At 38.0% G+C, this 23,390-nt stretch overlaps 1 protein-coding gene and 2 long non-coding RNA genes across 3 annotated transcripts; 1 reads left to right on the top strand and 2 right to left on the bottom strand.

The window, feature by feature from the left end:
• The first annotated feature begins 123 nt into the window (after positions 1–123).
• LOC131659053 (uncharacterized) lies at positions 124–1,521 on the top strand. Its single transcript, XM_058928296.1, has one exon. The coding sequence runs from the start codon at positions 124–126 to the stop codon at positions 1,519–1,521; it is 1,398 nt and encodes a 465-aa protein (XP_058784279.1).
• A 3,017-nt stretch (positions 1,522–4,538) lies between these two features.
• Positions 4,539–5,237, bottom strand: LOC131620068 (uncharacterized). Its single transcript, XR_009288985.1, has 3 exons — positions 4,999–5,237; positions 4,710–4,930; positions 4,539–4,565 (listed from the first exon to the last, which is right to left on the bottom strand). It is a non-coding gene; the product is annotated as an uncharacterized LOC131620068 (long non-coding RNA).
• Positions 5,238–12,087: 6,850 nt separating this feature from the next.
• On the bottom strand, positions 12,088–12,786 carry LOC131620064 (uncharacterized). Its single transcript, XR_009288984.1, has 3 exons — positions 12,548–12,786; positions 12,259–12,479; positions 12,088–12,114 (listed from the first exon to the last, which is right to left on the bottom strand). It is a non-coding gene; the product is annotated as an uncharacterized LOC131620064 (long non-coding RNA).
• Positions 12,787–23,390: the final 10,604 nt, after the last annotated feature.

Raw genomic sequence — 23,390 nt, 5'->3', positions numbered from 1 at the left:
GTTGAGGCAACATAGCACTTTCCATTTTAGGTGTGATAACTCTCGCAACTTTATCATTTAGAAAAATCGTTTATTTAAATTGAACTAATGATTTATTAGAAATAATGTCTGCACCCCCGCCTTATGGATCGTAGTTGGATGAGAGCTAATCGATTAAGTGCTGAGTACGAACATGGAGTGATGGAATTTCTACAGTTTGCTGAAAGTAATGCTAAAAAAGATCTTTCTCCTCCTAAAAGTAATGCTGAAGAAAGTCTTCCTACGCTTATTCTCTGTCCATGTGTTCATTGTGCAAATCAAGAACCAAAACTTAGTAAGAGAGAAAACATGAATCATCTAATTAGTGAAGGGATTTGTCAAAGTTATACACAGTGGATATGGCACGGTGAAGTAGTAGCAAAGTTAAATGTGTCCCAAAGAGATAATGTTAGTGTAGAAATGGATGATCGTCTGGAAGACATGATGCGTGATATTGGACAAGATTCGTTTAAGAGGGCACATGCGTATGATAGTTTATGCAATGACAAGGATACACCTTTGTACCCGGGATGCACAAATTTAACACGTTTGTCATCCGTGTTAAAATTGTTTAATCTGAAGGCAATTAACGGGTGGACTGACAAAAGTTTTACCAAATTGCTTGAATTGTTGACACAAATGCTTCTAGAAGGTAACATACTGCCAAATCGTTATTACGAGGAAAAGAAAATATTGTGTCTGATGGGTTTGGAGTATGAAAAGATACATGCATGCCCTAATGATTGCATATTATACAGAAAAGAGTATGTAAACTATAACCATTGTCCGAAGTGCAAGGCTTCACGCTACAAAAAGAGACATGGTGAATCTAGTGATGATGAGGAGGTCAAAAAGGGTCCTCCCGCGAAAGTGGTATGGTACCTAACGATAATTTCAAGGTTCAAGAGATTATTCGCTAATGCACACGACGCAAAGAATCCTAGATGGCATGCAGAAGAAAGAAAATGTGATGGACAAATTCGCCATGTAGCTGATTCTTTGCAATGGACGAAAATAAATTCTTTGTTTCCAAATTTAGGCAAAGAGTCGAGAAACCTTAGACTTGGACTTTCTACTGATGGAATGAATCCATTTGGTAATCTAAGTAATAATCAAACTTCTTGGTCTGTTCTTCTGATGATTTACAACCTATCTCCTAGGTTGTGCATGAAGTGTAAATATATTATGTTATCAATGATGATTTCGGGCCCAAAACAACCAGGAAATGACATAGATGTTTATCTAAGTCCACTGATTAATGATTTAAAAGTTTTGTGGGAGGAAGAGGTGGATGTTTTTGATGCACATTCTGGTGAACAGTTCAATATGCGTGCCATGTTGTTTTGCACCATCAATGATTTTCCGGCATATGGCAATTTGTCTGGGTATAAAGTTAAAGGGAATAAAGCGTGTCCTATATGTGAAAAAGACACATGTTTCCATCAGCTTGAAAAAGGAAAGAAGACTGTTTATCTCGGGCATCTAAAATTTCTAAATCGTTAACATCCATATCATAGATTACGCAAAGCTTTCAATGGGGAACAAGAGCACGGTGTTTCTCCAAAGCCCTTAACTGGAGAGGAAGTTTATCAACGACAACAGGGCATTACTTCTATCTTTGGAAAGTACCAAAAGTGACCTATTGTAAAAAATATATGGAAAAAGAGGTCGGTTTTCTTCGATCTTCCATATTGGTCTAGTCTTGAGGTAAGACATTGTATTGATGTGATGCACGTGGAGAAAAATGTATGTGATAGTGTAATCGGAACACTTCTCAACATTCAAGGCAAGACAAAGGATGGTATTAATGCTCGTCTAGATTTGGGCGTGATGGGTATACGAGAAGAGTTAACTCCACAATATATAGGTACCACCTATTTGTTCAAATTAAATTATCATTACTTTTGATATTAAAATAACATGTTCATAACTTTAATTGTTGAAATTCTTGATGATAACATTATATAGGTAACAAGACGTATTTACCTCCTACCTGCTACACTTTGTCTAAAAAAGAGAAAACAAGTTTTTGTGAGTGTTTAGAAAGTATCAAAGTGCCGCATGGTTACTCATCAAATGTCAAGAGGCTTGTTTTGGTTAAAGATCTCAAATTAGTTGGCTTAAAATCTCATGACTGTCATGTTTTAATGCAACAACTACTACCAGTGGCTATTCGTGGGATATTTCCTAACAATGTTAGGAAGACTATAACTAGGTTGTGCTTGTTTTTCAATGCAGTTTATTGCAAAGCCATTGATCCATTAAAGTTAGACGATTTGGAAAATGAGGCTGCAGTTATCTTATGCCAATTAGAGATATTTTTTCCCCATTTTTTGACATTATGATTCACTTGATTGTTTATCTAGTAAGGGAGATTAGATTATGTGGTCTAATTTTTTTACGGTGGATGTATCTAATAGAGTGATACATGAAGATCCTAAAAGGGTATACCGAAAACCCACACCGTCCGGAAGCATCGATTATTGAGAGGTACATTGCAGAAGAAGCAATTGAGTTTTGTTCTAACTATTTGTCGGAAGTGGATGCTGTAAGGGTTCCCAAGTCTCGTCATGATGGAAGATGTGAGGATGTGGGTACACAAGGTTTAAAGGTCAAGAGCTTAAGTATTGATGTGGTTGTTCAAGCGCATTTGTATATATTTAATAACACGGATGAAGTTCAACCTTACTTATCTGCTCACAAAAGCATCATAAAGAAAAAGTACCTCAAGATGAATGAAAGAGGGTTGTTAAAAGAGCATAATAAGAGTTTCTCTGAGTGGTTTAAAGAAAAAATTGCTAGTGATGATAGTGCTTCAAAAACAATTATGTGGTTGTCCTATAAGCCTAAATGTAACATAATAACTTGGAGTGGATATGATATTAATAAAAATTCCTTTTATACAAAGTCAAAGGATGACCGTAGTACCACGCAAAATAGTGGGGTCATGATTGTGACCGAGTCCATGCACTTCTCTAGTGCTAAAGATAAAAATCCGGTTATGGCATCTACACCCTACTTTGGGGTGATTGAAGAGATTTGAGAAGTTGATTATGTTGTGTTTAAAGTTCCTGTATTTAAATGCAAATGGATTGATATCAATAGTGGTGTAAAAATCGGTGAATTTGGAATTATACTGGTTGATCTTAGCAAGTTAGCTTATGTGGACGAACCTTTCATCATGGCATCTCAAGAAAAACAAGTATTTTATGTCACATATCCTTCTAATAAAAGGTGGTCAGTTGTTCTACAAGGAAAGATGCATGATAGTGATGAAAATCAAGATGCGAATCTTGATGTTTCCGAAACTCCTCCTTTCTCAACAAATGTGCCTACCTTCATTGAAGAAAATGTAGAGGATGATGTGCATGCTATTCGCATAGATTATGAATAAGGGATATAGGAGAACTAGTAAGGTGTTTTTTATAAGTTAATTCGACTTTGATTTCTAATTGTTTTTATTTTGTGCTTAATTTTATGTCTAATTGTTTTTATTTTGTGCTTAATTTTATGTCTAATTGTTTTTATCTTTGTTGCACCCCAAAATTTGCCCATCTGATTTCACTTCTAAATGGCTTAACTTCATATCATATGCATACTTTCAGTAGGTCATCTAACACATCATGCATCATTAATCAATAAAGCTGTCTTGGGTTCAAGGATCTTGGAGATTGGGGATTCTACTTCATTCAAGTCTGATGCAGTAAATGTTATCTTGAGTATTGGATCATAAGATAAGGTTTTAATTTTTGGGCACTGTGAACCTCTTCTTCATCTAAATCCACCAAGATACCAGATTAGAATTTACCTCTCCATGGCGTCGGAGTTTGTTAATTCAATTGAAGCTCATGGGATTTCATGCTAAGGGTCGAGGGCAATTAATCTGGATTAAATTTGATGGTTAAAGTCGGGAGTTTTAGCGCAAGACTAACTTAGTCTGATCATATGGATCCCTTGTTTGGAATTATTCAATGTCATGAATTTAAATGTATGGTCAAATCATTTGTTTGGAGCGGGTTGTAAACATGTTGAGTTCGGAGAGAAAATTCGTGCGGATGGAGTGTAAGAGTAATTGGAATTCTTTATTCAAAGCTCATTCAAAGATCACCACAATTTCAAGAACAAAGGTATTCATCAACCATTCTCTTTCAATTCAACCATTCTTCTTCACTTCTCACCATTCTCCACCACAATTCAATCCCACCATTTTCTTCATTCATCACTTCACAACCTTCAACCATTCTCCTTCAATTCAACCATTCTTCTTCACTCTTCACCACCAGTCTCCACCATTTCCATCTTCATCATCACCACCTCTCGATTCATTTCGACCTTCACTCTTTCATCTCCTTCACTCCACCATTTTTCATCTCCTTCATCATTCATATTCACTCTTCACCATTCTTCTTGAACCTTTCGTCTCTTCATCCTTCAATTTCTCAATCACCATATCTTCATCTTCAATCCACACAAAATCACCTGAACCTTCAAGAACACCACTGCTCTTCACGTTATCACCACATCAACTTCACCAATCTTCAACCTCTCTGCAGAAAATCCACAATCAACAAGAACTTCAATCGATTCTCCAATTCGTCATCAGAAAAATCTAAAAGAAAATTCGGCAAAAAAAAAAGAAAAGAGAAGAAAGAATAAGGAACCTGTAACAGAAAGGATAACCGAATTCTCACCTTCATCATCTTCATTGATTCACCTCTCCAAAACTTCATCATCTTCTCGATCTGCTCCTCCACGTTTCACTATCGTCAATCGCCGTAACTCCTTCTTCAACGCATATTCACTAATTCAACTCAGCAATCATTAAAGACTCCGTTCAATCATCATCGGCACCAAATCGCCTTCATCGAATCAATCTTCTGCAAGTTCATCAATCATCATCATCTTCTACAATCTGCGACAAACGGCATTCAATAAGCTTCAACGCAGTGTTCAATTGGAAGAAAATGTCAAGATCGTTACCGATTCAAGCTTCTCAGTTCTTTGGCCTTTTCGAATTGCCGTCGCATCCACCGCCGGAGTGATCGGCTCCGGTAGGCGATACTTTGATGGAATCGGAGAAAGGTTGAACGTGAGAGGGTTGAGCGAGAGAGAAGAGCGCCGGTCCTTGAATCGGAGATGAGTTTTACTCCGGCGCCGCCGCGAGTTCACATGAGGAAGAGGACTCGGTCAAAGAAGCTCAAGAGGCACAAAAACGTAACCCTAATCCCAATCTGTTCTTTTTATGTAATTATTTTAATTAATCATTTTTCTCTTTTCTGATGACAATAAAATACATTTGGGCCGGATCTATACCATCACCCCCAGGTCCATGTTCCTTTCAAAAATGCTGTCAAGCTAAACAAAAATTTCTTGGGCCATAGTCACAAATCGCTCTGAGCCCATACGCTTTTTCTGAACAACAAAGAACATCACTTTGGGCTGGGCCCTGTGCGCCCTACTGTCCTTCACATATATTTCAGTTTACACCCCCCAGTTTCAATTAATATTTTTAGGTTATATTAGTTTCTTGCCACTTTTTTTAATGAATAAAAGCTAATTTTTCTCCTATGAATTTTGAGGCTTTAACATGATTTTGACATATAAAAATGATCATAACAATATTAGTTTAGGCTAACTCTCTTTTAATTCGTTTTGGTTAATTAGAATTCAATTTCCTTCATAAAAATCAATATAAAAAAAATGAATAGATCTTTTTAATTCATTTTGTATCATATTTTGAATCATTTGTTTCCATGTTTTGTACCATATTTCAAGTCATTCTTTTAGTCATTTTTGCACTAATTTTGTATCATTGTTTACTTGTAATTTTTACTTGTAATTTTGATCTTTGCTTGTGCTTGTAATTTCGTTCATTTACTCCTAACTTTAGGTAGAGACCATGATAACATTAGGACTTAGAAGTTCCCTTCATAACATTAGGCTAGTTATTCATTTTAGGCTAGTTTTCTTCTCCTTTTTCTTTTCAACTTTAAAACATTAATAAAGGACGACGCGAATCATGCTAATGCCTTTTTTTTAGTGTGAAAGAAATGATTGGGGCGTAGGCCCCGATGTATGTTCTTTCCCACTTAGCGGAAGAGAAATGATTGAGGCGTAGGCCTCGGTGTATTTCTTAACCGCTATTTAGAGAAACGATTGTGGCGTAGGCCTCGATGTGCATTCTCTAATTATTCAAAAACTGTATTTCATTTAGAGAAACGATTGTGGCGTAGGCCTCGATGTGCATTCTCTAAATATACAAAAACTCTCTTTTATGGCATGATTCAAGTCACAAATTAATTTCCCTTAAAAGACACCCAACCAAAAACATTTCAAAATATCTAATAAAGGCTCAGAGCTAATCAAAGTGAGGAAGTGATGCGATGCCTTGTAGTAGGTTTTCGTCCATCATGAAATTACACCTAAAAGACACAAACCAATTTTCTCTCTTCTCTATCTCGCCTCCGAGGCATTATTTAATCGGACACGTTATTTCCGCTCCATTCCCAGCTTAAGACTCCAGAGGTCGAGCAGCGGAGTGCGAATGTAACTGTCCACTAAAAAACACAAAAACAAACAAAAACTAAAGAGCCGAACTACGGCGCTCTGATTCCTGAAAAGGATACGTAGGCATTGGGTCGCGGGGCCTAAGCGAGCACAATTATTTATAAACCTTATTTTCCCCGTGTTTCTTTTTCATTCATTTGCATGCATTCCCTTAGCAATTAAGCTTTAGATTTATACACCCTTAGAATAGAACAAACATAAGTGGATCCTGTGGAGTACCACAGACGTGAGGGGTGCTAATACCTTCCCCTTGCGTAACCGACTTCTTACCCGATCTTTGGTCGCAAGACCTTTTCTTATCCTTCCTTTATTCTAGGTTTTCTGATATTCCTTTCCCTCTTTGGGATAAATATATTGGTGGCGACTCTGTTCATATTTTCGCGAGCGTGCGACAGCTGGCGACTCTGCTGGGGACGTTAGACCTATTGCGGGTCCGTATTTAGCGAGTCGATCCTAGCCTTTGTTTGTTTGTCTGTTTTTTGGGTGTGCTTATATATTGCTTATACTTCGCTTCATTTATTTTATGCTTGCATATCATGACTATTTATTGCTTGCATATCATGTTTATTTTCTCGCATTCTGGACTATATTATGGGTCCCCGTGGGGGCCACATATTTTATCTGTTTGCAGGTTGGGTGGGTTGTTTCTATGAGGTAAAAGGCCCAATACCCAGGCCAGAGTTGACACATAGGATACCTAGGATAGAGTGGATAGTCATGACGCCGATGAGATGTCAAGTCTTGTCTAGTGCGATCATGAGACCCACGCCCAGTCGAGGTCCAAGTGGGGTATCATTGTTGGCATGTAGATGCAACAACATTGGTGCCTCAGGAGGACTGATAACGCTGGTTGCCATTTTAACCTACCCTGACCTAGACTACACCCGTGAGTGGGGAGGGAATCATATTCTTAACAGGTACAGGTACATGTTCTGTTGGTGACTATTGGTTCTCCTGGTATTCAAAAGGACGTCGAACCTTTGACCCTGGAACATTCGACTTATACAGAAGCTCTACATCAGTTATCTATCGTAATCAACGTCGAACCTCTGAATCTGGAGGTTTGACCTTATATGACTTATGCAAAAGCTATCTATCAGAATCAACGTCGAACCTCTGAATCTGGAGGGTTCGACCATCTTTGACTTATGCACAAGCTGTTTATCCAGAAAGCAACGTCGAACCTCTGAATCTGGAGGGTTCGACCATATCTTATTGACCATGAGAAGCTGTTATCCAAGAGGCCTTGATCCTTGATCCTGATTTATGATACATTTGCATCTCCATTAACATTTGTGCATTCATGCATTTGCATCCATGGTTACCAAAGACTCCTACCCTTCTTCCACTCCATCAGATCAGACAAGACGATTCCTCGACAATGATATTTGACATGAGACAACAGACAAAGAATCATGGGGCATTATAAACAAGATCAAGCTACTATCAGAGAATCATGCCTCCTCATGAGGGTACCTTCCACTATTGGAGCCTAAAGACTTTGTGTTTGTCAGAGAACATTTCATTTGCATCAAAATAAGGCCAAGCCTGCCATTGTCTAGATTACTTCAAAGTACTTTCAATTGTATTACTTCTGTTGTTATCAAGTACTTCTCATTGTAAGAAACTCATTCTGTTTGAATAAATAAAAATAATGTAACATACATGTTTTTCTCAAATCATTTCATCTTTGTCATTATGTTCATTGATACTTCACTCATTTGTCTTAAGCAACTAAAAAAGGAGAATGATGAAAAATCAAAAACACATGAATCACTAATTGTATGCTTTTGGAACAAGATCCTGCTGAGGATGTACAGGCATTGTTTCAATTCCTAAACACCGGAGTTATAAGGGAGTGAAACCTTCGTAAACCCCTTTGAGCCTATGGAGTAGTAGTTTCTTTTCAAAAAATGCAAAACCCTCAATCTTTACCAGGGGCAGGGTAGTCTTCAGTTAGTGCGACAGAGCGTTCAAATTTCAGGTATTCCATCAGAGGATCAATCATATTCTATCTCTCACAACAAAGAAGAAGAGCACAATCCACAATGGATGTCTCTCATTCATTGAGAAAAAGGCAGTCACAACTTTTTCAACAAGTCAATCATCAAAGTCATACAACTTGTTCCCAAACGAGACAAAAGGAAAAAAAGAAAGTTATGAATCATGATCAAAAGAAAAAAAGAAAGAAACAATAGCCCGCTAAGTCAAAAAGAAAGAAAACAAAAAGCTTTGAAGCAAATGACTTAGGCAAAAATTAGGGCATATCCCGCTGGACAACGAAAACCAAAATCAAGAGAAACTTTTTGTCCAGGCAAAAGTTAGGGAAAGCAAAAAGCAAAAGAAAAATCCTCCAAGGGACAAGTTAATGTGACCATCAACGAAAGCACCAAAGGGTGGCTGCCACCTCCATCAAAGTTGCAAAGGATCCTCATCCATTACAATCCTTCCTGAAAGGCGAACACTCGTGTTAAACTAGCTGAACGTAGGACTGGAGGACATCACGAAGAAGGGGTGGGTTAAGTAGAATTTGAGCCTTTATCCTTTGTTTCTCAAACCGTGAACCTGACCACGTTACAACCCTCAAAAGTCCTAATTGAAGCAGGGTTCGTTCCGAAAGCATACAAACTGTAAAATCATGTCAAACTGACTCCTAATGTTGCTTCTCACTTGTGTTAGTATCAGTACAACATTTTGGACTAATAAAAACTTCTCCTTTGAGATTAACATGTGCATTGCATTCTCATTATCTTTTCAAAACAGAATTGTCTCTAACCTGAAAGTAAGTACTTGATACCAAGGAAAGTTCAACATAGAAATTCCATCGAGTAATCTTACAAGGGAAAAGTTTGGTCATCCACTGAGCAAGTATCTGAAGAATATATTAGGTGGAAGAGTTCCTTTCAATCTGGGGCATTCATTCCATGATCAACACTGGGGCATACCATTTCAAGCTTATCAAAAGTTCTATCTCAAAAGATCACGCAAGCTGGGGCAAGATAGAAACAAGTCGTTTCTTCATCTTCAAGCAAGTGTCAGATATGTGTTGAGGAGTCAAGCCAAACACCTCACCCTCAGGAGTCCTATACTTCAAGCTATGACCTTTCCATAAAGGCATTCTCCATCCACTCCTTGTACCTTGGAAAAAAATCATTCCATTCACAGTCATGCAGGCATCATGCATATCATTGCATTCTCATTGACATTTCTCCCATAATAATACAATCATCAATAAAGCAGGGGCATCTACCTCACCTTGATTTTCAAACAGAGTTTCTGAACTCCACCTAATCTATTACCCATGCAAAGCAGAAACCCTGACGAATCAATCAGTACACTGCATATAGAATTCATTGCATTGCATCTCCAGAAGTGCACAAATAAATCAAACATTGCATAGGAAGCATAAGCCAAGTTATTCATCAGATGAGTTCTCTACAAGCATTCAATTGATATTCCACTGGATCACTCAGAGTTACCATTGTGGTGTCATCTCCCAAAGTCAATCATGTTCATCTTTCTTCAACCCAGAGTTGATGTTTTTGTGCTCAACCCAGAGTTGACGATTATCTTTTCTCTTTCCCACTCAACCCAGAGTTGATGGTTATCTTCTATTTTTTCCCACTCAACCCAGAGTTGACGGTCATCTTTTATCTTTTCCTACTCAACCCAGAGTTGACGGTTATCTTTTATTCAACCCAGAGTTGATCATTTCCTCTTCCCTCTCACCCAGAGTTGACGGTTATTTCTTATTGATTTCTCTTTCCCACTCAACCCAGAGTTGACGGTCATGGCTTGTTTTTCCCACTCAACCCAGAGTTGACGGTTATTTCTTGCCTTTCCCACTCAACCCAGAGTTGACGGTTGTCCTTTGTCTTTTTCCCCTCAACCCAGAGTTGACGATTATTTCTTTTCTCCTTTCCCACTCAACCCAGAGTTGACAGTTATCCATTTTTTTCAATCCATAATTGATCATCCTTTCCCACTCAACCCAGAGTTGACGGTCATCTTTTATTCAACCCAGAGTTGATGGTTATCTTTTACCTTTCCCTCTCAACCCAAAGTTGACGGTCATCCTCTATTCAATCCAGAATTGATTTCTCCTTATTCCCACTCAACCCAGAGTTGACGGTTATCTTTTGTTCTTCCCACTCAACCCAGAGTTGACGGTTATTTCTAATTGTTCATCTTTCCTCTTTCAACCCATAGTTTTTATCCAATTCCTTGTTCAACCCAGAGTTGATTTCCTTGCTTTCTTTTTTGACCCAGAGTTGACCTAATCTTCTTTTTCAACCCAGAGTTGATGTTTATTTCATTTCTAACCCAGAGTTAATTTGTTCAATCCAAAGTTGATATTCCTCAGTGGAGTTGATATCATTTTTTCCCAGTGGATCCCATCTCTCATCAGGCAAATTTTCAGGTTCTTTTGATATTTAATCTTCTTCTACCTCGAATGATCGAAAGGCTAGCGCCAATCTCACTTTCAGGTTTAAGACGATTAAATAGGGGCAGCTGTTGCACCCCAAAATTTGCCCATCTGATTTCACTTCTAAATGGCTTAACTTCATATCATATGCATACTTTCAGTAGGTCATCTAACACATCATGCATCATTAATCAATAAAGCTGTCTTGGGTTCAAGGATCTTGGAGATTGGGGATTCTACTTCATTCAAGTCTGATGCAGTAAATGTTATCTTGAGTATTGGATCATAAGATAAGGTTTTAATTTTTGGGCACTGTGAACCTCTTCTTCATCTAAATCCACCAAGATACCAGATTAGAATTTACCTCTCCATGGCGTCGGAGTTTGTTAATTCAATTGAAGCTCATGGGATTTCATGCTAAGGGTCGAGGGCAATTAATCTGGATTAAATTTGATGGTTAAAGTCGGGAGTTTTAGCGCAAGACTAACTTAGTCTGATCATATGGATCCCTTGTTTGGAATTATTCAATGTCATGAATTTAAATGTATGGTCAAATCATTTGTTTGGAGCGGGTTGTAAACATGTTGAGTTCGGAGAGAAAATTCGTGCGGATGGAGTGTAAGAGTAATTGGAATTCTTTATTCAAAGCTCATTCAAAGATCACCACAATTTCAAGAACAAAGGTATTCATCAACCATTCTCTTTCAATTCAACCATTCTTCTTCACTTCTCACCATTCTCCACCACAATTCAATCCCACCATTTTCTTCATTCATCACTTCACAACCTTCAACCATTCTCCTTCAATTCAACCATTCTTCTTCACTCTTCACCACCAGTCTCCACCATTTCCATCTTCATCATCACCACCTCTCGATTCATTTCGACCTTCACTCTTTCATCTCCTTCACTCCACCATTTTTCATCTCCTTCATCATTCATATTCACTCTTCACCATTCTTCTTGAACCTTTCGTCTCTTCATCCTTCAATTTCTCAATCACCATATCTTCATCTTCAATCCACACAAAATCACCTGAACCTTCAAGAACACCACTGCTCTTCACGTTATCACCACATCAACTTCACCAATCTTCAACCTCTCTGCAGAAAATCCACAATCAACAAGAACTTCAATCGATTCTCCAATTCGTCATCAGAAAAATCTAAAAGAAAATTCGGCAAAAAAAAAAGAAAAGAGAAGAAAGAATAAGGAACCTGTAACAGAAAGGATAACCGAATTCTCACCTTCATCATCTTCATTGATTCACCTCTCCAAAACTTCATCATCTTCTCGATCTGCTCCTCCACGTTTCACTATCGTCAATCGCCGTAACTCCTTCTTCAACGCATATTCACTAATTCAACTCAGCAATCATTAAAGACTCCGTTCAATCATCATCGGCACCAAATCGCCTTCATCGAATCAATCTTCTGCAAGTTCATCAATCATCATCATCTTCTACAATCTGCGACAAACGGCATTCAATAAGCTTCAACGCAGTGTTCAATTGGAAGAAAATGTCAAGATCGTTACCGATTCAAGCTTCTCAGTTCTTTGGCCTTTTCGAATTGCCGTCGCATCCACCGCCGGAGTGATCGGCTCCGGTAGGCGATACTTTGATGGAATCGGAGAAAGGTTGAACGTGAGAGGGTTGAGCGAGAGAGAAGAGCGCCGGTCCTTGAATCGGAGATGAGTTTTACTCCGGCGCCGCCGCGAGTTCACATGAGGAAGAGGACTCGGTCAAAGAAGCTCAAGAGGCACAAAAACGTAACCCTAATCCCAATCTGTTCTTTTTATGTAATTATTTTAATTAATCATTTTTCTCTTTTCTGATGACAATAAAATACATTTGGGCCGGATCTATACCATCACCCCCAGGTCCATGTTCCTTTCAAAAATGCTGTCAAGCTAAACAAAAATTTCTTGGGCCATAGTCACAAATCGCTCTGAGCCCATACGCTTTTTCTGAACAACAAAGAACATCACTTTGGGCTGGGCCCTGTGCGCCCTACTGTCCTTCACACCCTATATTTCAGTTTACACCCCCCAGTTTCAATTAATATTTTTAGGTTATATTAGTTTCTTGCCACTTTTTTTAATGAATAAAAGCTAATTTTTCTCCTATGAATTTTGAGGCTTTAACATGATTTTGACATATAAAAATGATCATAACAATATTAGTTTAGGCTAACTCTCTTTTAATTCGTTTTGGTTAATTAGAATTCAATTTCCTTCATAAAAATCAATATAAAAAAAATGAATAGATCTTTTTAATTCATTTTGTATCATATTTTGAATCATTTGTTTCCATGTTTTGTACCATATTTCAAGTCATTCTTTTAGTCATTTTTGCACTAATTTTGTATCATTGTTTACTTGTAATTTTTACTTGTAATTTTGATCTTTGCTTGTGCTTGTAATTTCGTTCATTTACTCCTAACTTTAGGTAGAGACCATGATAACATTAGGACTTAGAAGTTCCCTTCATAACATTAGGCTAGTTATTCATTTTAGGCTAGTTTTCTTCTCCTTTTTCTTTTCAACTTTAAAACATTAATAAAGGACGACGCGAATCATGCTAATGCCTTTTTTTTAGTGTGAAAGAAATGATTGGGGCGTAGGCCCCGATGTATGTTCTTTCCCACTTAGCGGAAGAGAAATGATTGAGGCGTAGGCCTCGGTGTATTTCTTAACCGCTATTTAGAGAAACGATTGTGGCGTAGGCCTCGATGTGCATTCTCTAATTATTCAAAAACTGTATTTCATTTAGAGAAACGATTGTGGCGTAGGCCTCGATGTGCATTCTCTAAATATACAAAAACTCTCTTTTATGGCATGATTCAAGTCACAAATTAATTTCCCTTAAAAGACACCCAACCAAAAACATTTCAAAATATCTAATAAAGGCTCAGAGCTAATCAAAGTGAGGAAGTGATGCGATGCCTTGTAGTAGGTTTTCGTCCATCAAGAAATTACACCTAAAAGACACAAACCAATTTTCTCTCTTCTCTATCTCGCCTCCGAGGCATTCTTTAATCGGACACGTTATTTCCGCTCCATTCCCAGCTTAAGACTCCAGAGGTCGAGCAGCGGAGTGCGAATGTAACTGTCCACTAAAAAACACAAAAACAAACAAAAACTAAAGAGCCGAACTACGGCGCTCTGATTCCTGAAAAGGATACGTAGGCATTGGGTCGCGGGGCCTAAGCGAGCACAATTATTTATAAACCTTATTTTCCCCGTGTTTCTTTTTCATTCATTTGCATGCATTCCCTTAGCAATTAAGCTTTAGATTTATACACCCTTAGAATAGAACAAACATAAGTGGATCCTGTGGAGTACCACAGACGTGAGGGGTGCTAATACCTTCCCCTTGCGTAACCGACTTCTTACCCGATCTTTGGTCGCAAGACCTTTTCTTATCCTTCCTTTATTCTAGGTTTTCTGATATTCCTTTCCCTCTTTGGGATAAATATATTGGTGGCGACTCTGTTCATATTTTCGCGAGCGTGCGACAATCTTGTGCTTAATTTTATGTCTAATTTTTTTTATCTTGTGTTTAATTTGATGTCTAAATTTTTTTATTTTGTTTAAACAGATACATGGCTGATTCAACCGACAAGTCCTCTTCATCTAGTAATCCTAATAAAAAAAGAGTTAGAGGTCAAACTTTGATGACACAAATTGACAAAGTTCATCAAACAGGCGAAAAGATAAAGATCGAGTTTGATCTAAAAACCTACGAATGTACTGGTGTTGATAAAAATGATGCAAATTTAAAGAGTTATATAGCATCTCTAGCTCGGCAGAGATGTTCTATTTTGAAAGATGAGTGGAAAGACGTAGATAATGGGATAAAAGACGCTATATGGCTTGATATTCAGGTATTTTAAATTCAACACTTTATTATATTTTATAATCACATATATACTAACAACATATGCCATATACTGTATGTGTAGGCTCATTTCTCTATTCCAAATTGTTGTGTTAAAGACAAGGAGGGTAAAATCAAGGATCCGTTGAAGAAGGAATGGATCAAATATGCAGGAGAGAGATGGATAGTGTCATACCCTAATTTTGACCCCCCCTGAGATGTCATATCTTTATAACTTTTCATCAAAGTCAAAGCATATACTCAGAGCAGTCACTTATTCATCTGGTACTTTGTCGAGGGTGCTCAGGAACAAAAGAGCTCAGGCAAAGGATCAATCAGTAAAAGGGATGGTCTCTAACACAACCATGGGACTCAAAAGCTTCATTCTATTCATCTATGATTGATTAGATACCCATCACCTGGACTCAGGATTGCTTACTTCACCAGTCTAGGGTTTTGAGCCCATCAAGGACTAAAATCAGGGATCACATTTGGGAAACCCTAGAAAGCTCAAGGGCATCACTCAAAGGCTTCAATCATCTTAAAATGATCCATATAACAACATCCATTGGGCATCACACCTCAATTCAAGAACCGCAGTCATCAATTTCATCTGGTCGACAATTAGGGTTTTGACCTAATTCACCTGGATAGTTGACTTTTAATCAGGACATGAACCCAAAACTCAAAACATGGTTCAAGAACTTCTATTACCTCAACATAGTCCATTCATATCATTAACTTGAGGAGAAGGACTTGGTTCATCACAAAAGTCCAAAATCCCACTTCATCTGAAAAAGTCAACTGTACAAGATCACCTTTGACTTTTAGGGTTTTTGGTCAAATCATGACTTTTAAGGATCAATATCATCAATATATGATTATTAAAGTCATTTGACCAAAGAAATTGAAGAAAATTCACCAAGGGCCAAAAAGTCGGGAATTAGGGTTTTTAAGGGCATTATGGGAACTCAAACTTTCACCTACACAACTCAAAAAACTTCCAACATGAAAGTTGTAGATCTTACAAAATAAAACAACATCTTACATAGGAACTTTTTTCAAAAGATCAACCATTTAAGAGATTTGGAATTTTGAAGCTTTAGGTCATAAAAACTTAGAAATATTTCTAAGTGTTTTTTAACCTAGTTTTCTTCCAACTTTGGGCTCATTTTTCACAATTTTCCCAAATGATTCTGAAGAAAACCTAAAGTAATGATTTGAAGTAGATGTTTAGGGCTTTCCAAATTGTGCTCAACCTTCTCCAAATTCATTTTGAGATAGGAGTTATGCTTGTTCAAAGTTGGCCTCATGAAGTAAAATTATAGGTCATGCATCATTTTGGAACTTTGCAATTTTGTGCATATAACATCACTTATGGATGCTACATGACCCATAACACATCTGCAAACATGCCATGCATTCACTTTCACCATAGCATGAAGATTGAAGAAGATTCCCAAAACAAGAACATGTGATTATGTAATGATTACATTTAGGAATTTATGGCAAATTGATGAATCATCAAAGGAATCTTCCCACCAACCAATTAGAGCTCATTCTGCATCAGAAGTGTCCCCTAAGATCAGATGAAATCAATGGATAGGGAGCTAGCTCGAAAATGCAATGATCACACTTGGATATTCTTTGAAATTTCTTCATGCTTAAGGTACCAAGTTAACCTCATTAAGCAAGCTCACTACAGCCATTTGCTCTACATCCATTTGCCTATAAATACAAGTGCATTCCTCAGTATTAGACACACCAAAGCAACTATATTCCTTGATTTCTCCTTCTCTTCTCATGCTTATGGTTTTTCAAAGTTCTTTGGCAAGAAGAATCGTTTTCTTCAAACCAGAGCTTCTCTTTGGAAAGTAAGCATTCTAACATCTCAAGGGGGTTCATTAGAGGTGATCCAAGCACCTGGATCACTTCTGTAAGTGGAGGAACACCATTGTTGCTTTCACTTTGGAGCTCTTGCAGTTGGAGGTCCATAGAGCAATTCAGAAGGTTTCATGCAAAGCCAAGCATCCAGACACGTTCCTTAGGGCATAATGAAGCTATTCAGATGGTCGCAGCTCATCTGTAACTGCAAATTCATCATCCTCCATGTTCACTTGAAACTCAAATCGAAGGTGTCAGGTAGAACAATTCAGAAGGATTGAAGTTACAATAAGCGTTCAGTTAGCATCACTGAGTCCCAAGGAAGCTTTTAGGATCATTCACACAAGCCCAGAAGCTCCCCATCATTCGTACGACCTTCAGTTTCAGAGGTAAGTTTTTGAACTCCACCTCTTTAATTTAAGTACTCTTTGTGATAAAGCTCGATACTATCTTGTTTAGCATCATCAGAGGATTGAAAACCCTCTATCATCATTCATTTATTCATCTTGTTTGTCATTTAATTTCAAATTTAGGGTTCATATGTTCTTCATGTTTTCTGAGAAATTAGGTAGTTGTAGTTAATATAAATAAATGTTAGTTACATATTTGGATTCGTGAGGAAATTTGGAGCATGATTGATGTTTACATCATGCCATTTAGTTGAGAAACCAGAGAGTTAGAAATTTGAAAATCTTTGAGCTCGAGGAAGAAGATGAACATGGCGCGCGCAAATTTGAATCTTCTGGCTTGTTTTTAAATATATTAAGTTTGATGCATACGAATAACAAATTGCGCGCGTAGCCCAGATGGTGGGAGTTTTGGTCAGTGACTTGGAGGGCGTGAGTTCAAGCCCTCTAGTTGACAAAACCTTATTGTTTATCACTTTTTCCACTTAATTTCTTCACAACTTTAACCAATTATTTAACCTATCAAATTAATTCATTTTAACTTCATTTTTCACACACTGGTTGATTAATATATATATTTTATGAATAATAAAAAAAATCACAAAAATATTGTTTATTTTATATATCTTTATTAGGTTGAAAATAGTGTTGTTTTAAGTGTTTTAAAAATATGTTTTAATATATGTTTTCATTGAAATTTCAAAACCTAATATCTCATAAATATTTTGTGATAAAACCCTAAGCCATTTAGGTCTTAAATAGGTTTAGATTTCATCTTTACTTTAATTAAGTTGACTTTTGTCAAAATTCAAAACTGTCTTCATACTTCAAAATAAACAGACGATCGAGGTTTTCAAACAACAGAACCTCACATCTTCTCAACTGTTTTTACAACCAGTACTATAAAGTACCGGGCCTCTAATAGAGTGTAAGTCCCAACACCTTTTTCTTTTCATAGTTTGTTTTCAAAAACTGTATTTACAAAATCTCCTTTCTGTTTTCAAAACTTTCTTCTGGTATTTGAAGGGCATTATTCCCGGTGAAACTCTTCAGATACCTATGTGACCTTTGTCCATCTTCACTTATTCTGTTTTCAAAAACCCTTAACTGTTTATCATAAATATTCAACTGTTATCAATTTCTGATAAGGCTTTGTACATACTTCTTCAAAGGCCTTCACTCCATCCAGGTTAGGCTTTATAAGCTTTCAATTTACAGTCTTTATTTAAATTATTGTCAAATATAGAACTGTTTATATTTTGTTTAGAACTACGTCTGAGTGTAAACCCTAGGACAGTTAAACTATATATATTATAGGAATATGGCTTAGGATTGAGAATGTCTTCCCGGTGAAGGCTCTTTCCTAATTAGAGATCTTTAGTTCAAACCCTCAAGATGAATTATTCCCGGTGAAACATCTTGAAAAAGCCTTAGAACAAAAACTAGGACACATCCACCCAAAGAGGAATTATTCCCGGTGAAACCTCCTACCCATTTGCTTAAAGCCAAAATAAGTTCAAAACCACATAGCTTTCTCTTGTGCTATAACAAGGACCCTCGATGACCCTCGATTAGCCTCCTATTGGGCTTTGTACAAGGACCCACAGGCTTCTTAAAAGCATTTCCAGCTTCCTCTTGAGCTTGTATACAAGGACCCATCAGGTTTCTTATAAATGTAGGAACAGGTCTTTAGTTACCTTTTAGCCTATCCTGGTGAGTTTCTTCCATTCTTTAAACCAGACTTTAAACAAGCTAAGATTGTCTCAATCTCATATTGAGTACACTTTTTGGAATGAGAGACATGGACAGTCTCTGTCACCCTTATCTTCATCAATCTTCCTTAGCAGAGTCTAGGATCCATATTTGCTTATTCTAAGCAAGAGTCAGCCTTAATCTTGGGCTTTAAAATAAGAAGTCTCCACTAGATAATCTTTCCGCCATTTTAATAAAAACCCCTGGAAAGGGTCAGCCTCGAAATCACAGTCAATAAAAAGAGTCAAAAACCCCTGGAAAGGGTTAGCCTCCAAAAAACATAAAGAAAAGATCAGTCTTTTAATAGATAAATCCTCCAGTAGAATAAAACTCCCCCAGTGAGTCCTTTATCATTAAGTCGCCACAACCTTGGGCTTTGTACAAGGCAGATAAACCACATTTCCTGTGTCAAAGATTCCCAATCTCAAGGATCTTTTCCCCATAGAGTCCTCCATACTCATTTTCTTTAAAAGTCCGCCACAATAGAGTTATCTTTCAATAAACAATAAAATCAATCAAAAGCCTCAAGCTTGGGCCTCATACAAGCTAGCTAAAAATTCAAATCTTTTATACATAAGTAGATATAGCTTATCTCTATAGAGAGATATTTCTCCTATCTCACCACATTCGAACAAACAAACAAACATTACATTTTATTTCAATTAAGTCTCCCATTTAGGATTTTGAAAGGCATGAGCTGGTAGTAGAACCCAGACATGTGGTAACTTTCCCTAATTTGGATGAGCATTTCATTTTAACCAGTCTCCCATTTAGGATTTTGAAAGGCATGCTCTGGCAGTAGAACCCAGGCATGTGGTAACTTTCCCTAATTTGGTTGAGCACCTTTCTTTCATTCAAGATGCAGTTGACTGGTATACTTGCACATAAACAAGTAAGGTCCCCCTCTTGAATGAAATGAATCCAGTTATTCTGTCACTTTAATAATGTTTATGGTGGAATAGTAGAAATACCTCTCTGTAAAGATGATTTCATATCTCTTTACTGTAAACAGAGATTTAATTCAAGCTTCAACCTTGAGCTTCAAGCAAGGCACCCAAAAATCATTTAAAAACCCTAATTAGTTCCCCGAACTACATTAATCTCTGACTTCCACTAGGGATATGTAGGCATGAGGTTCACAAGGAATCTCAGCGAGCTAATAAAATACCAAAAATAGTCAGTTTGTCTGTCTGTCTGTCTGTCTGTCTTTTTTAAATCAATTCAAATTCTCTCTCCTAACACAAAGGAGAAACTTTCCCAATAATAAGCAACAAACACAATCACAATGACACAGAGAAGGTTCCCGTAGAGTACTACGGATATGTAGGGTGCTTAAACTCTTCCCTATGTATAACCGACCCCCCGGACTCCAGAATTTCTAGTCTAGGTGAATCCCCACACTTAGAAAACTCCTAGGGTTAATTTTTGAGATCTTTTTCCCCTCTCCTACTCGTTAGGAAAATTAAAAAGTTCGTGTGATATCGTAGGAAGAACTGAAACAAAATTCATCCCGCCACGGGCGCATTCTCCTTCCAAATTTTGCGTGAAGGGTCTAGCGTGCCGTCCTCCCAAGTGAAACGGGGAGGTAAAAAAACGACACCACAGAAAAATGGCGACTCTGCTGGGGATATAAGTGTTAAAAACCTTGGTTTTTCATCCAAACCAATGTTTGACCTGTTGGTGGTCCAGCCCCAATGAGGAATTAGGGATGCCAAATTCCCCCTCAAACAAGAGAGGTCCTGCCTAACCTCTGTGTCATTTCATGTGATTGTTGCATTTATATTTGTTTATTTTGTTTATTCTGTATCGGGAAAGGGCTTGATTCCCCCTTGTGGTGAGAAATCCTATACCCGGATTTGAGAGCAACATAAGATAGGACGGAGGATGTCTTCTCGGTGAAGGCCCTCTAATCTTGGTTTCCAAATCTACTCTTGGGATTTGCCTGGCTGGTTGTGATTAACTGCGCCAATGCATTCCGAGAATGATTTGTACCAGGAGGACCTAGAAACACATTAACCCCACTTAAAGCCTTTCTTAGGACGTAGAGCGGTGATTACAGAAGTAATTGTCACGCAGATACTACACTCAGAGAAAACTCTCTTACAGATACCAATCAACGTATCTTTAAGATTGAGCAAAAGCTCTGAGACCCCTAGAACCCGTTCTACAGGTACAAAAATCCTTATCCTTAGTTTACCTTGGTGAGAGGTTTGCGTTGTGATTCCATGACCACTATACCCTTCCACGACATGTTTGTTTAAAACTCTTGTGTGAGTATTCATGCATTCATGCATCATTCATAATAACTAAAACAAAAGAGCCTTTTTCGAGTCGTTTTTCAAGGAAATTAAATAACGAACGTTTTGAACTTCATAGAAAGGGAGAAACGGAGAAAGGACTTAAGGATCTATACCATGGATTACGGAAGAAAGAGAGCTAGGAAATACACCTTCAAGATTCCCCAAGTCGAGGAACTGGGAAAGCTCGGAAAACTGGTGGTCAACCCCCAGGCTTTCAAGGAGAAGTATGGAAAACTTCTGCCTCTTCTCAATACCAACATTATGGATGGAATCCTTCCCACGTTGGTACAGTTTTATGATCCAACGTATCACTGCTTTACCTTTCCATATTATCAACTCATGCCTACGTTAGAGGAGTACTCTCGTCTGATTGGAATACCCGTGTACGCGTAAGATCCGTACTCCGGTTTGGAAAAGAATCCTGACGACATTATCATTGCTGCAACTACTCCTTTGAACGTAGTCGACATCAGAACTCATATGGTGAGTAGAGGAGGAATTCAAGGATTACCCTCCAAATTCTTGTTGGATCAAGCTCGGTACTTCGTCAGCATCCAAGATATGAGCGCATTTGAGGAAATCTTGGCTTTGCTCATCTACGGATTGTTTTTGTTTCCTAACATTAACGACTTCGTTGACATCAACGCAATTAAGATCTTCTTAATTGGAAATCCAGTTCCAACCTTGTTTGCGGATGCCTATCACTCTGTGCATTCAAGAAACCTGCAGCGAGGAGGATTAATTACATGCTGCATACCGTTGTTATACGAATGGTTCGTCTCGCACCTGCCAAAGTCTAGCACTTTCTGGAACATGAGGGATGGCCTTTACTGGTCATAGAAAATCATGTCTCTCACTCATACAGACATTGATTGGTGTAGTCCTGACAACGACGAAACCAAGATCATCTTCAGTTGCAGAAGTTATCCCAACATACCCCTTATTGGAACTAAGGGAGGAATCAGTTATAATCCAGCTTTAGCCCGTCGTCAATACGGCTATCCCATGAAAAATATACCAAGTAGTATTCAATTGGAGGGTCTGTTCTTCAAGAACATCACGATCATGGTAACATGCTGAAGAAGGAAATTGTCCAAGCCTGGCGTCTTGTTCACACAAAAGGGAGAAGATTGTTAGGAAAACATCTTTGCATCTCCCTGGATCCTTACCTTCAATGGGTACGCGTCAGGGCATTCAAGCTCAGGATGCCATATCAACATCAAGAACCTATTCCCATAAGGGAACCAATATTCCTTTTCTCCACCGATGTTGAAAAACTGCAAGCAGCACTAAACAAGGTATGCCAAGAAAGGAATGCTTGGAGGAACAAGTATCGAATCGTCAACACGGAAAATGTTGAGATTCAGAACATCCTAAGAAGGAAGGATGAGTTACTTGAAGTACTCGATCGACAAGTGACACAATCATCACTTTCTCATCATATCCCTCCTGCTTCCTGGATCATCGATCAACTCACGTCAGAGAATGCTCAGCTCAAGAAACAGAAGAAAATGTTAGAACGTGAAGTCGGCTCTTCATCAAAGTTTTAGAGTCCTTTCTCTCTGTTTCTCTGTATTTCCCTTTTTCACAGTGTGTAAAAAACGGGGTTTTCGCTTAATTAATAAAAGTTTGATGTTTCATAATGTAATTATGGTGTTTCCTTGAAAAATATTAACTTAATTACACATCATGCATCGCTTTAGTCGTACGCACTGACACGAGAATTGTCGCGGATCTAATAGTCACTTTCCTTTCTCTAGAAAGAGAGGAGGAGAAGGAGGTGAACGAAGACTTTCAAGCTGTCTCATCCATACAACACTCGTTCAAGTCGCAAGAAAAGAATGGAAGACTTTGAACAAGATAATGAAGAACTCAGAGAAGAGATTAATACTCTCAAAGATACTGTTGAAAGGCTCAATAGTATGGTAGAAGCCCTGGTAGTTGCACAGAATCGACCAACGCCAGAAGAACCATAAAGGACTGTGGTTTCCGAGATTGTTTCTACTCCTATTCCTCAGTATACCATGCCACCCGAACGACCTTGGGGCATGCCGTATAACTTTACTCCAGAAGGGTACATACCTCCAGCTTCTGAAGTTCCAAGAGTCACAATGGATATGCGTCCACCGGAGCGTTACAGACCTCTGGAAATTGAA

Source organism: Vicia villosa, linkage group LG1, assembly GCF_029867415.1.
Source record: "Vicia villosa cultivar HV-30 ecotype Madison, WI linkage group LG1, Vvil1.0, whole genome shotgun sequence".
NCBI lineage: Eukaryota > Viridiplantae > Streptophyta > Magnoliopsida > Fabales > Fabaceae > Vicia > Vicia villosa.
The sequence above is the reverse complement of the archived record's forward strand: the minus strand, read 5'-3'. Positions and strand labels throughout refer to the sequence as shown.

Bases quoted from the DNA above. Each gene is read 5' to 3' on its own strand.
- LOC131659053 (XM_058928296.1), top strand. From the start codon at position 124: ATGGATCGTAGTTGGATGAGAGCTAATCGATTAAGTGCTGAGTACGAA.